Genomic DNA, 13,404 nt, shown 5'->3' with positions numbered 1-13,404 from the left:
GCTTAGCAGGAGGCAAGTCTGACCAGGGGTGGGGTGGGGGATCCTAGTACATGCTCCCAGGCAGAGCTGGGTGTGGGGCCGGGGCCAGGAACGGGGTGCCGGCACAGCCACTGGGCCAGGTAGAGAAGGGATGAGGGAGGCCTCCCTGGCCTGCAAGCAGACCTGGGTTTTGCACACAAGTGGTTCCAGGCAGGAAACTGAGTTGGCACCTGCCTGGGGCAACTGAGGGACCCACTGGGAGCCTAGGGCACACACCCCTCCCCAGGGCAGTGAGTGCTGAAGGCGGCATGAGAATAAGACAGGTGTACCCCCTGGCCTGATCTGAGGACAGCGCCCGGCATGACAAGACCAAGCCAGTTGGGGCTTGGGAGGGGGCAGGGCAGGAGAAAGAGTTGGCACCAGTCTTTCTGTTTTAAACTTTTTAAAAAATACTCTTTGGCTTTCTTTTATTTTCTGGAGGATTATATGAAATGTGAACCACACAGGAAAGTGTCCCAGCCAGGTCCCCTCTCTGAGGTGCTGGCTGCTGCTCCCTGCCTGGCACTGGGGGCTTCTCCACGCCCCCTGCCGCCTGGCCATCTGTCCATCCATCCATGTGAGCTGGCAGAAGCCCTACTTGGAGGAGGTCATGAAGCTGTTCTCGATGCAGAGGACGACAAAGGCGTTGTGGCAGCTTGCGGCTTTCTGCTCCAGCAGCCTGCCTGCCAGCAGCGAGGAGGCCTGGCCCGTGGCCGTCGTGGCCTCAGTCCGCCAGGTCTCGCAGTAGCTCTCGGTCAGCCGGCGCCCACTGGGGTCTGAGCCGTGCCACACGCTCTTCTGTGGCCTGCAGGACACATGGCTTGTCAGTCTCCCCTTGCCCTGCTACTCCTGGGATGGAGGCCACCCACAGGCAGAAAAGGGCTGAGGTTGTGGCCGGATGTGGAGGTGGCAGGGAATCAGGCCATCTCGAGTCACTTGGGGACACCACCCTTAGACCATACCCCGTGCTGCCTCTACTTTTGGGGGCACAGCCTGGGGAACAGACTCTGTGACCCTGAAGATTGGTCCCTCAGGCTGGGTGCTTTTCAGTAAGGACAGGCCTGGCACACTTATCTGACACACTAGCCACCTTTTAGAAGAGCTGGGGAACAGGTGCCCTCACACGGGAAGGGTGTGAGGTCAAACTGACAGCTTTCGCCAGTATTTGAAGTGCACACATCCTCTGACCAGGAAATTCCACTTGGGGAATTCACTCCCTGTGGTATCTACGTGACACAGTGGGAGCTGGGTAATCCAGGCAGGCCCTTGGGGCATCGGCCATCAGCCAGTCTCCCAGACAGCGGCAGCCCAGGGAGCAGGCTGCTGAGGGTGTTCCGCGCAACACACAAAGAATGTTTTGTAGCATTAATGCTCTTCTGGATCTTGTGAGCTTTAAACAGTGAGCACATAGTAGGTATAGGATCAGACCGGAGAGGGAGGCACAGAGTCAGAGGCCTGCGCTCGGGCCCGGGTTAGGTAAGATTCAGCGCCCCACCACCTCCAGCGGCCGCACTCACGCGGGAGCACCTACCAGGCGGGGTGCTGCAGCACGTCTCTGCCGTCGAAGGAGAAGATGCGGGCGCCGGGCTTCAGCTGGCCCTGGGAGCCCGAGAACAAGGACTCCCAGCTGGGAAAAAGCTGCTCGTCCTGCGAAGGCAAGTCGGGCCGGTTTACCCGTCTGGTCACCCTCTGGTCACCGCCTGCCAGAGCACCAGAGACCAGGCACCTTCCCCAGCCTGGACCTCAGGTCTGGGGCGAGTCCACCTGTGGCCCTGAAACGCTGGTGCTCTGGAGCATCCAAAAACCATGTGACGGTGGTGGAGATCCATGAAATAAAGCCCCATGAAGGGCATTGTAGCACAGTAGCCTTCCTGGGTTCTCAGGGCGTGGCCGGCCCCGTGACCCCAACCCCAGGTCCCCCAGCCCAGCTGTGGGAGCCCCGTGCACAGAGCCATGCACCCACCCTGAGGTTGACAATGGGCACGGTGGCGCGGTCAGCGCGACGCACGATGCTGTAGAGGTCCTGTAGGCGCGACGACAGGAAGGCACGGAAGGTGCCCGCCAGCCCTGCGGCACGCGCCTGCTGGAAGCACTGGAGGTCGGCGCCACGGATGCCGCGTAGGCCACCAGGCTGGGGCCCGTTGAGAGCAACCAGGTGCAGCTGCAGGAGAGCCATGGTCAGCTGTGGTCGGCAGTCCCACCGCCCCCTCCCCCTGCCTGCCCCCCTCCCACCCCGGCCCCGCGTGGACAATGGCAGTGAGTTTGAGCACAGGCCCGACCTGGGAGGGCCGAGTACACCCACCGGGCCCTGGAGAAAGAGCCTGGGGTCCCTCAGCCCAGGGTGGCAGAGACATTTAGTGTGCTGGGGGCAATTCTCCCCCATCTACCTCCTAACAAATAAATCCCTGTCCTCAAGCTTCGCCAGCCACCTCTGCAGGGTCTCTGTCCCCAGTGCTATCACATGCACCAGCCCAGCTTCTCTAGGACATAAGCAAGGACTGGCTTCAAAAGTGGGGACCAGAGGACTGACCCAGGTCCGCAGAACCCTCCCTGAGAGCTCAGGGATTAGTGGGCATTCGACCCCTGGGATCACTCACCACCGGATGGAAGTCCTGGTGGGTGTGGGCGGGAGCGCCAGTGGGGCGGGCTGGCCGGGGGTGCACGTAGGATCCGTGATGCGGGACTCCAGGGTAGGGCTGAGAGTCCAGCAGGCGCGGGGGCCTGGCCAGGATGTCATCTGCCCGCCAGGGCCGTGCAGTGGAGGGGGGCAGCTCCCACCGGGGGTGTGGGTTACCGTCATGCAGCTGCACCAGGGGTGGCTGCAAGGCAGCCACTTCGTTGTCCTGCAGACGGAGGAGTGGACTGTAGGTGGGGTGGCGTTTCCATACCTGACAGCCTCACAGCAAGGCCTTGCAGTGCCCCCCAGGCTCTGCTTTCCTGCCTAGGCCCAGGGCACCCCTGTTCCTCTGCACCCCAGCTTGTGTTCTTGGTTGGGAGTGCTGGATTGGAATGGTGAGCTAAAATGCCTGGAGTGTTGGGCAGGAGCCAGGGTGGGGGAGCCGGGCCATCCTGTCTATGCCCAAACCAAGTTGATGGCCCTCTGCTCACGCACCCCTGGCTCCATCACACTCAAACCACCTCCTTGCCATGACCTGGAGGGCCCTTAGGTGACCACATCACCTGACCTTGAGGCCGCCTCCTCGCTGCAGCTCAGACACTGGGGTGTGACACCAATGGGCCCGTTCTCAGCTCAAGCCTTTGCCCATTCCCACCACAGAGACGGGGTGACCACCACCTTAAAATCCCAACCTCTGCACTCCCCACCTGATTCCAAATTCTTTTCACCCACAACACCATATAATTTATTACTGTTACCTATATACCTATTACTAGGTATTTATTACCTGTTGATAATTTATAGTTTATAATTAAGTTATATATATTTACATATTTGTATTTATATAATTATACATTTGCTTCATAGAATACAACGCATTGACAAACCTATTATCTTTACTGCCTGTCTCCTCCATATAATGTCAGCTCCAGGGGGCAGTGTCCTTGCCCGTTTCATCCCCAGCTGTACATCATGCCTAGACCAGCACCCAGCACATGGGAGGGAGCCATGACTACGTGTTGCCATTAGAGAAGTCATGGTTTTTCAATGGAGCCTAGAGCTGTGGGACGTAAGCTCAAGTATTTCAGCCCATGCATCCACCCATCTCCCTCCCCCGGTTCCCTGCATCTCCTCTCTGTCCTCCCTAGAAGGGTCTGTCCCTGTGCCTTGCACTCTGGATAAGGGATAACAAAAACTCAAATAAACAGTAGAGTGTGGCCCCAGGAACTGGGGAGGACAATGGGTGTGGACTGAAGGGGGGCCCTCTTATATGTACCCCATCTCATCTCCCCAGCAGGGGTGGCTCCCGGGTCCTAAAGTACCAAGTGTTGTTCCAGAAATGTGAGGTAGTACACAGACCGCATGTCCTGGCCATCCATCCACCAGGCTTGAAGAATGGCACCCCTAAACTCAGCTGGGAAAGAACAGCATTCCTTACCGTCCTACGTGGGAGTGGCGTCCGGGCCTCCAGCTGGAAGAAAACATGGGGGTCGCTCTAGTGACCTTACTAACCAGCATCCACAGGCGGCAACCCTCCCGAGTCCACTTGCCCAGCCCAGGCCTCCCTCCCCATGGAAGTTGGCATGGTTGCGTCGGGTGCGTGCCCAGTGCCTGGCACACTACACATTTAATGCCTCCATGCATCTTAAAAAGTGTGAGGGCCATGTCTCTGTAAACCTAAAACTCCTCGAAAAAATTCTACCAAAAAAATTTAAAAAGTACATTGAGGAGCATTTGCTGTCACTTATCTCTGCGGTGCTGCCCTAGGGACAGCCCTGAAGGTCCCGACAGTGGCAGGGGGAAGGGTTTGCGGTGGGTCCCAGCTGTGGCCTGGGTCCCTGTGCCCCCTGCCCAGGGGCTTGGGGCTTTCCCTCCTCCATGCAGCGCTCCCCGCCATGAGCGAGGGCAGGCAGTCATCACCCCTTCTATGCACCATGTAGGGCAAGGCCAGCCAGAGAACTCACCAGGACCTTCCGGAACCCATTTCGGACGCGGACATACAGCTCCTCCCTCTCAGCCACGAACATGAGCCAGCCCTCCGGCACCTCAGGCACCTTGTCCAGCATGGTCTGGTACGTGGGCCAGATCCTCACCTGCCGGATGTCCAGCCCAATGGGGTCCCACTGCGCACAGAGGCGGCATCGGACTCACAGGGCAAGGGGTGGGGACAGGAACGGCGACATGGTTCTGGTGGGCGGGACATTCAGCGGACCGCATTTGGACATTTCAGGGTGCTGGGGTGGAGACATGGATGCTCCCAACAAGGGACAGTCCTTAAGACTTAACTGGGTGCCTTCTCTTCGAGCTGGCCCCCGAGAACACCTTTTGAAGACCGGTGGCAGAAGGTGGCCTCAGGAGGGAGGGAGAAGGGGACTTGGCATGAAGCCCCCCGGCTATCCATGAACACTGCGAGTCCCTGGGCATCAGAGCCTCTGGACGGTGGACCTGTCCATGGGGACCTACTGCACGGCTGTCCTCTTCCCCCTGCCCATCTCAGTCCTGGACTCCGGGCGCCCAACTTCTGCTTCAGAAACCACATTTCAGGGCTTCTGTGTCTGCCCCGGGGCAAAGCCAGCTTCAGCACCAGGGTCCCTGTGGGGTCCACCCAGGAGTCCTCTGAAGTAGCCCCAGCCACAGGCCTCCAAAGGGAAAGGTGGCTGGACAAGCACCTGGGCAGTGAGGGGCAGGGGCAGGGGGATGCTTACCCCTGAGGAGGTACCCATAGACCCGGGGGGTCCCGGGGGTCCAGGCGGGCCTGGGGGCCCAGGAACGCTGATAGCTGTAAGAGAGAACCCAGGGCTGGGCACGTGCCGGCCCCAGCTGTACGAGGCTAGAATCCAGCCCCACGCCCTGCCCGACTTACGCTGCCTGTAAGGGCCTGGAAAGGAAGGGGCCCCTGGAGGCCCTGGGGGCCCAGGCGGCCCAGGAGGCCCCTGGCGCCCTTCGTAGCCAATGCCGGGGGGTCCCTGAGGTCCAGGTGGGCCAGGCTGGCCCCTGATGCTCTCTCCTTTGGGACCCTGGGGTGGACAAGATGACATGTGGCATTGTCAGTTAAGTCCCCAGGCCAAGGACACTTAAGTTGGAGAGGCTAGGCTGCATCTCCCAAGAGCCTTTGCAGGGAAGCCAGCCTCTGAGCCATGTCACCTCCCCACTCATGCCTCAGGGCCTGGGAGAACCCTACCCCTCACCCCATGTGTCCCCTTTTGCTGGGGTTTGATCCCAGCATGTGGACCACAGCAGCCCCTGAACAAAGAGGTGACCCTTGAGGGCCCTTAATCCCCACCAACCCCTGGGCAGAAGCTGGGCCCACTATTTCCTGGAATCTTTTAGGGCAGATAGGTCTCCCTGAGGGGACTTGCGGTCCTGATTGGGAGGAACAGTGCCAGGAGGAGAGCAGGCATAAGGGCTGGGTGAGGACCCTACCCTGTCCCCCCTCCCCAGCTGGAGACACTCCCAGGTCAGTGTGCCCACCCTGGTGGAGGCCGTACCTGCGCACCCACCAAGCCTGCCCCATGCCCCCTAGTAGGGGCAGAATCAGGATGGGAATCCTTGGGGCCCCGCTTGCAGGGTGCAGCCTGTGGGCCTCATCAGGAGTTCACAGCCAGGCTGGCTCTGCCCTCGGCTCCTGGCTCCAGTGGCCTCTGGGGAACACAGGCTCTGGAACAGGCCTGGGTCTGGGCGTGGGCACCTACTGGGTGGCCTGGGGTCCAGACTTACCGGAGCCCCAGGGTAGCCTGGTGGGCCAGGGGGTCCAGGCACACTGGAGCCGAAGAATCCGCCACCGCCAGACTCGCCCTTTTCTCCTTTCTGCCCGGTGTCCCCTCGGTCACCTTTCTCCCCCTGTGGATAAAAATGCGTGTTTGAGTCAGGCCAGCTCGTCGCTGGTGTCGGGAGGGGCGGGCGCTGACCCCCACAAGCCTGGCAGGCTTTTCACTGCATCCCATGAGTCCCCACAAAGCCAAGCCAGGGCAGAGGGCAGCACTTGGCGGGGCAGTAAGGGGTGGCACCCACCTTCATTTCAGCCTCCAGCTGCAAGAGGTCAAGCGGGAACTGCCCTACAGGAGAGATTTGGGGTGGGGCCTCAGTGAGCCGAATGTACAGCATCTTGCATGTACAGCCCCTCCCCCCACCTGGCTACATCTTCTTTCATTTCTTTCTATACAATTTCTATATTTCTGTGTAGAGATCCTCTGCTTATTTTGTTACATTTATTCCCAGTTACTTGATTTGGGAGAACATTTTTGTTATTGGCGCTGTTTTTTCCTTTCGGTTTTGTTGATACGACTGACAGGCGGCTCTATGTGAGTTTAAGGTGTACGTAATGACTTAACGTACACATACTATGAACTGTTTACCCCAGTAAGTTTACTGAACATCCATCATCTCATATGAACACGGAAAAGAATATTTTTTCTCCATGATGAGAGTTTTTGGGATCTAGTCTCTTAGCAACTTTCAAATATACTGTAGAGCAGTATTAACCAGACACCACACTGTATGGAACATCCTCAGGACTTATTTATCTTTTAAACGGAAGTTTGTACACTTTGACCCCCTTCATCCAACTCTCCCTCCACCCACACCCACCTCTGGCAATGACCAACCTGATGCCTTTCGAAATGGTAGCTTTTTAAAATTTCATTTGGTTTCTGACTGGTCATTGATTTTGTAAAGTGCCCCCATGACCTTGGTGAATTGACTTACTAATTCTAAGTTTATCTGTAGCTCCTGTTGGATTGACAATCAAAACCAAGTTGTCTGTGAAACTGGTGGGTTTATTTCTTCCTTTCCAATAATGTACACCGTGTGTTCCCTCCCTGCCTCTCCCCTGGCCAGGTCCTGCACCCGCAGTGATGACCACAACGTCCCGCCTGGGCCCAGAATGGGGAGCCCCGCACCCCGCTGAGGATGGCGGGTGTCAGTTCCCATGACTCTCCAGCAGAGGGCAGTGTAGCCCCTTTCCCAAGATCACGAGGCTCCTCTCCTTTGCCAGTCCTGCGAGGGGCACTTAGTATTATTAATCCTTTCAAAGAACAAACTTGCTCTTTTGACTTTCTTGATGCTTCCTATTATATATATTTTTTCATTCACTTCTCATTTTTGCTATTTCTTCCCATCTATTTGCTTCAAGTTAAATTTGCTTTTTGTTTTCTAACTTCTTGAGCTGGATGCTTAGAAATGTGTACAAGCTAAAGCTGTGATCTTGTAACATAGTTAACAAAACCCCTTTTCCTTCCAGGTGGGGAAGTGACCTTGGGTTAACCTTCTCCCATGACCTTTCCCCTGGAAACCTGATAAAGCTGGAAGGTGGGATCACTGAGGTGACGCCCTGCATGGGGGGGGGGGGGGGGGGAGTCCCAGCAACAGGCTCTGCCCAAGGCAGCCCAGCTCACACGCTGTCACCATTGGGCTTCCTGTCCTGGGTCTTTCGTGTCAAGTGGGGCTCCCACTCTTGCAAGGCCATGCTGGGCAGAGTGAGGGCTGCAAGTGGGCCTCAGTGCACCCACCACACTGCCGGGGTCATTATCCATCAGCTCTGGTTTTGTAGCGTCGGTTGTGGTTTCTCCAGATCTGGGTCCGTTTCAGCTACAACTTCAGTGTAGGTCACCTGCTTCCACTGTTATCAGAGGACAGACTGTGATGTCACCTCTTCCCAACCTGCAGGCTTGCTTTTGCCTGGCGTGGTTCCGTGGTGAACAGGCTGTGTCTTCTGTGTTGGTGCCAGGACCTGGGGTCCAGGTCGTCACCTGTTTGGATCCTCCATCTCCTGACCGACCTGTCCTTTCTCTGCTGATCCCACCACTTACTGAGAGCCAGGGTACAATGTTCTGTGATGAATGGCTGTCATGTCTTTCCTTTTAGTTCTACTGATTTTTGCTTTTTATATCTTGAACCTATGCTGTTAAGTGCAGACAGATTTGGACTTGCTGTATTTTCCTTTTGTTTAGTGGGTTGTCTTTACTCGTGTTTTATTTCTGGCAATGGTTCTGCCTTGAGACACACTTGTCTGATTTCTCGTGTGTGCATACACACATGTGCTTTCATGTCTAGGGAGTGTCTCCTGTAAGCAGCATATAGTTTTGTTTTTATCCCACTGAGAATTTTGTGTTTTTATAGTATTTAGCCTATTCATGTTTAAGGCACTTAATGAAAAGAGCTGGGTGTTTTTTGTTTTTTTTTTTAAGGAGCCCCATTTTATTTTAAATATTTTATTTATTTACTTTTAGAGAGGGTAAGGGAGAAAGAAAAAGAGGGAGGGAAACGTCAATGTGAGAGGCACAGTGATCAGCGCCTCTCACACAACCCCAACTAGGGCTGGCCCACAACCCAGACATCAGCCCTGACCAGGAATCGAACCTGCCACCTTTCGGTTTGCAGGCCACCACTTAATCCACTGAGTCACACCAGCCAGGGCAGAGTTGGGTTTTAATGAACTATTCTGCTCCCTATTTTCTATTTGTTCTACCTGTTCTTGCTCCTTTTTCTTTCTCACCGTCCGGACCCAGCTCCACAGGTGCTGTCAGGGCCCTGTGAGCTAGGAAGGGGCTTCCTTTTTCCCAGAGGGCGGGGTAATAGCCACAAGCCCAGCCCCTCAGCCCAGGGCCACCCAGAGCACTCTCACCTGGTGGTCCAGGCAGGCCCACTTCTCCTTTGTCACCCTTTGGTCCAGGCGGCCCCTGGTGCCCTAGAGGGACAGAGACCCCAGTGCCCATTATTGAATGTGTGAGAGGAAGATGCCTCTGAAGCCAAGTCTAAATTGTGGACTGCAAGTAGGTGGTCACTGTGTCCACTCTCATCCATGGTTAGGTCCCCAGAACTCATGCTGCCTCAGAGCTAAGTGAGCAGGGAGTCCAAGTCCTGGAACATCCAGCACCCCTGAATAAGGCTGCCCATCCCAAGCTCTCCCAGGGCCCCAGAACCCTCACCTGGCAATCCCGGAAGCCCAGCAGGGCCAGACTCCACAAATGCCTGCAAAGAACGGGCCAAAGGTGGCTTTTGAGGGAGATGCTCTGAAAATCAAGGCCACTACCCACCCAAGGGTCCCTGAGCCCAGAAGCCCTAGCACCCTCTTTGAGGCCACACAGGCACCCTCTACGCCTCAGCCATCCCCACCCCATGAGAAGGGGTGCACGGAGGTCACAGGGTTTGGCATCAGAAGCTCTGGTCATGACGTGAGAAGCCACTCGAATGAGTTCACGTCACACCTGAGCCTCATGGAATGAGGTTGTCCCCCGCTCCCAAGGACCATGGGCTTGGTGCTCAGGTGCTCAGATAGAGCTATCCCTGTCCCCAGCCTGCACTTCCCTTGGGAGCTTGTGTTCCCTCCAACTGTGGCCCCCAAGGCAGGCAGCCCAGGTCCCACTACCTGGCTCCCTCCCAGAAGTACCCCATCTCCCCTACACTGAGGCCATGACTTGGGCTGTCCCTCCCTGCGATCAGTGGGGGTCAGTGAGGGGAAGGCGGCAGCAAATGAGGACGCTGTCTAAGGACTGGGGAGGGCGAGCGGGTGCTGGGCAACTTACATTGCTGTCATAGGCAGGGTTCCTGGGAAGGCCTGGGGGCCCAGGGGGCCCTGGTGGCCCTGGGGGGCCAGGTGGACACTGTGGGGGAGGGGGGAGAAAGCGCTGGTCAGTTATGTTCACAACAAGGCCACCGACTCTGGCCAGGACAGCAGCATTTCAGCAAGTCACAGTGGTCACTCCCCAAGCCACTGCCTGAGTGTGGCCAAGGAGGAGGAACTGGAAGCAGAACCAGAGGTGGGACGCTCCCAACCAGAGGCACATGCGCAGCCATTTCAAAGCCGCCTTTAAAACTCAACAGCAAGGAAAGAACTCAAGGGCCCCTCTTCCTCACCGACAAATGCGACCTATCGTTCCCTCTGCATCAGTACCCTGCAAAATGTTGCCCTGTGTTCCTGATCCTTCAGAACAGCCCAGCTTTAGTCCACCAAAGGGGAAGCCTCCATGAGGAACCAGCAGCAAAGGAAGTATCAGAAGAGCAGATTGCCTGGAATACTGAGCTCAGCACCCCCATCTCCACCAGGCTGGGCTCACGGGAGTTTGGGGCAGAGAGCAGGGCGGGGCGGCGGGGCTCTGAGCCCAGATGCACAGTGGGGAGGGGACAACACAACTCGGGCTGGGCCTCCAGGTGCCGGGCAGGTCAGAAGCCAGCCCTGACTCTCAGGTAGAAATGGCTACAAATGCCTTATCCTGCTGACTTTACTGAAATAAAACCCTTGGCTCAACAGATGGCGGAGTTACTGCAAGTTATAATGTGGCGTTGAGGGAAGAGAACCCCACAGCTCAGAACCCACGCCAACCTGGATGCCCTTCCCAGAAAAGGCGTCTGTTCCCGGTGGGTGGAGTGTGTGTGAGGTCTGCGCATCAGAAGACCAGCAGAGAGTGGGGACCGAGGCTGTTCCAGCCAGGCCATTCCATGTGCTGGGTATCCCAGCTGTGGCCAGTCCACCCTTATAGGACACTCACCCTTGTACCTAATCCAGTGCTGGTGTCTCCCGGTTCCCCTTTCTCTCCTTTGAATCCATTCATTCCAGGACGACCCTGGGGAGAGTAGTAGGGGGGACTGCTGGGTGTTGGCCAGGGCTGTGGCCCCAGCAGCCATCTCGGTCTTCGCCAGGGTGGACCCAGTCCACCTCTAGCCTCATACCACCCCAGCCCTCAGGCCCATCCCACCCAGGGCCTCCTAGGGGTGTGCGCTGCCCATAAGCAGGGCCAGGACTCCTCGTCTATGTACCAAAGAAGGCTGGGTTCAGTCAGGGGCCACCCTGCGGGAAGGACAGTGGGGAGGATGGCAGCCCATTCTCCTTGGGCCCCACAGCCTCCATGGGCCTCGGGCACTCTGCCTGCTCCCTTCACGTACCAAGAGACCCCCGATCCTTACCGGTCGTCCAGGGAAGCCAATCTCTCCCTTGTACCCAGGCCGTCCGTACGGACCCTGCAGAGGGGCCACGTTTCAGGTGAGCAAAGATGGACTCTGCTCTGGTCTCCCACCAACACTTGTCCTGAGCTTTAAACATGAAGCTGGGGTCTAAACTCTGGTCACTCATGCTACTCCATAGCCAGGTGGTGACAGGTGCTTTTCAGAGTGCAGTACATGCAGGTGTACATCAGGGAAGTGTGGGCCTACTCACCGGCGGTCCTCGAAAGCCAGGCTCCCCCTGAACAGAAACCAGAAGCACTGTTAGGTGGCCGCAGGTCACCTCCTCCCCTGCCCCAGTATCCCCCCAAGGGATCCCTGTGCCCATCTGGATGCCTTCTGTGCAGCACTTAAGCACTAACAACCAGAGGAGGGATGTAAACAGCCACAGAGAGATGCTGGAGTGGAGTTTTGATCCCAGGGTGCACAGATGGGGTGCACCCTGGGGGACCTAAGCTTGGAGGGCTGCCCTGCAGTGTCCTGGTTAGAGTCACCATGGATGGCCCTGACCTCAGGTGTGATGCCAGATAGGGCTGGCACAGTTTTCTCTGGGCTTGCAGTCCAAGATCTCATGGTCCATCCCCAACCCTGGGGGCTTCCGGGCTCCCTGCAGGCCTCTACCCACAGCCATCCCATCTGGGTCCAGCTATTCCCCCCAAGAGTCACTCAAGCGATTATCTGGAGGGCCATCTGAGCGGGGCAGGGGACCCACTCCTGACCCCAGCCATGCTTTACTCCCTCCTGAAGAAGGAGGGCCAGAACCTCTGCCCCAGCCGCAGCCTGAGGCTGAGGAGCAGCCAGACATGGCAGGACAGGGCAGCTCCCTCTGGGCAAAGCTAGGGGCTCCTTTCCATGCAAGTGAGACCAGGCTGTGGCCCTCAGTGCCCTAGCCCCTGTGTAGGGCAAGCTCAGCTGGCAGGGCAGGCCCGGCTGTGGCCCATCTGAGCATACAGGCTTGGGGGCTTTGAGGACTCTCCCAAAGTGGCTGTGAAAGAGGAAAAGACAAGGAAGGGCAAGGGGGCCAAGGCTGTGGAAGGTTCCAGAACCCTGCTCAGGGCTCTCATATATGGCCAGGAACTGGACAACCCCCCACCCAGGCTCGCTCCACAGCCCCGGGGAACCACACTCCTGAAGCTCTACAGAGGGTGAAAAGCAAGGCCCCTTGCCTCACCTTGGCTCCTTTCAGGGCCAGCACTGTGCCGTCACGGCCAGAGACCGTGCCCGGCTCACCCTTCTCGCCCTGGAACAAAGCAGCGCATCAGGGAGGCCAGTGCCAGGAGAGAGGGCCCTCGCACCCACCGCAGCAAAGACCCAACTCGGCGTCCATGCCAACGCCCCAGAACAGGCGCGTGTGAACAGGCCTGCCCTTCTGGGGGCTCCGTGGTTGGGCTTCTTGGTGGGACCGCGCAGGTCACAGGGAAGTGACTGAGAGGAGAACCCATGTCAGAATCTCACAGGCTTTGGGTGGGCCAAGGGAGCTCCCAGGTCCCCTCATAGATAAGTGATCACCTAGGTGGACTGGGACTGCCCCTCAGGGTCACAAAGGGGGTCATCCCTGAGTAGATGGCACCAAGCCCCTCACCTTGGATCCTGGGGGCCCCTGCTGGCCTCTGGAGCCCATGTCTCCCTTCGGTCCGGCTGGTCCCTGCAGGGAGACAGGCAGGAATGAGGGGCCACACTAGTGAGCCATTCCCTGCGATGGCCGCTCACTCTCCCCCAGCATGGCTGCCAAGGACGCGCCCGCCTCATGGTCCTGACCAGTGACTGGCAGAGAAGGGCTTGGTCCACCCTGCCTGAGACCCCCATGCCAGACCCCCGGGGCTTCTGCTAAG

General features: G+C 57.7%; 1 protein-coding gene across 1 annotated transcript in view; it reads right to left on the bottom strand.

The window, feature by feature from the left end:
- Window positions 1-404: 404 nt before the first annotated feature.
- COL18A1 (collagen type XVIII alpha 1 chain) overlaps window positions 405-13,404 on the bottom strand; it is a 48,466-nt gene continuing 35,466 nt past the window's right edge. Inside the window, exons 24-41 of the mRNA XM_090272177.1 lie at window positions 13,155-13,217; window positions 12,744-12,812; window positions 11,787-11,813; window positions 11,537-11,590; window positions 11,122-11,196; window positions 10,159-10,236; window positions 9,562-9,604; window positions 9,258-9,320; window positions 6,647-6,690; window positions 6,353-6,475; window positions 5,499-5,652; window positions 5,341-5,414; window positions 4,600-4,728; window positions 4,074-4,106; window positions 2,616-2,861; window positions 1,982-2,179; window positions 1,550-1,665; window positions 405-823 (exon numbers count right to left, since the gene is read on the bottom strand). Coding sequence (XP_090128303.1) covers window positions 613-823; window positions 1,550-1,665; window positions 1,982-2,179; window positions 2,616-2,861; window positions 4,074-4,106; window positions 4,600-4,728; window positions 5,341-5,414; window positions 5,499-5,652; window positions 6,353-6,475; window positions 6,647-6,690; window positions 9,258-9,320; window positions 9,562-9,604; window positions 10,159-10,236; window positions 11,122-11,196; window positions 11,537-11,590; window positions 11,787-11,813; window positions 12,744-12,812; window positions 13,155-13,217 — 1,800 coding nt within the window. The 3' untranslated portion in view covers window positions 405-612. The remainder of the gene's footprint in view (window positions 824-1,549; window positions 1,666-1,981; window positions 2,180-2,615; window positions 2,862-4,073; window positions 4,107-4,599; window positions 4,729-5,340; window positions 5,415-5,498; window positions 5,653-6,352; window positions 6,476-6,646; window positions 6,691-9,257; window positions 9,321-9,561; window positions 9,605-10,158; window positions 10,237-11,121; window positions 11,197-11,536; window positions 11,591-11,786; window positions 11,814-12,743; window positions 12,813-13,154; window positions 13,218-13,404) is intronic.

Source organism: Furipterus horrens, unplaced genomic scaffold, assembly GCF_987537825.1.
Source record: "Furipterus horrens unplaced genomic scaffold, mFurHor1.1.pri manual_scaffold_1, whole genome shotgun sequence".
NCBI classification, from domain to species: Eukaryota; Metazoa; Chordata; class Mammalia; order Chiroptera; family Furipteridae; genus Furipterus; species Furipterus horrens.
The sequence above is the reverse complement of the archived record's forward strand: the minus strand, read 5'-3'. Positions and strand labels throughout refer to the sequence as shown.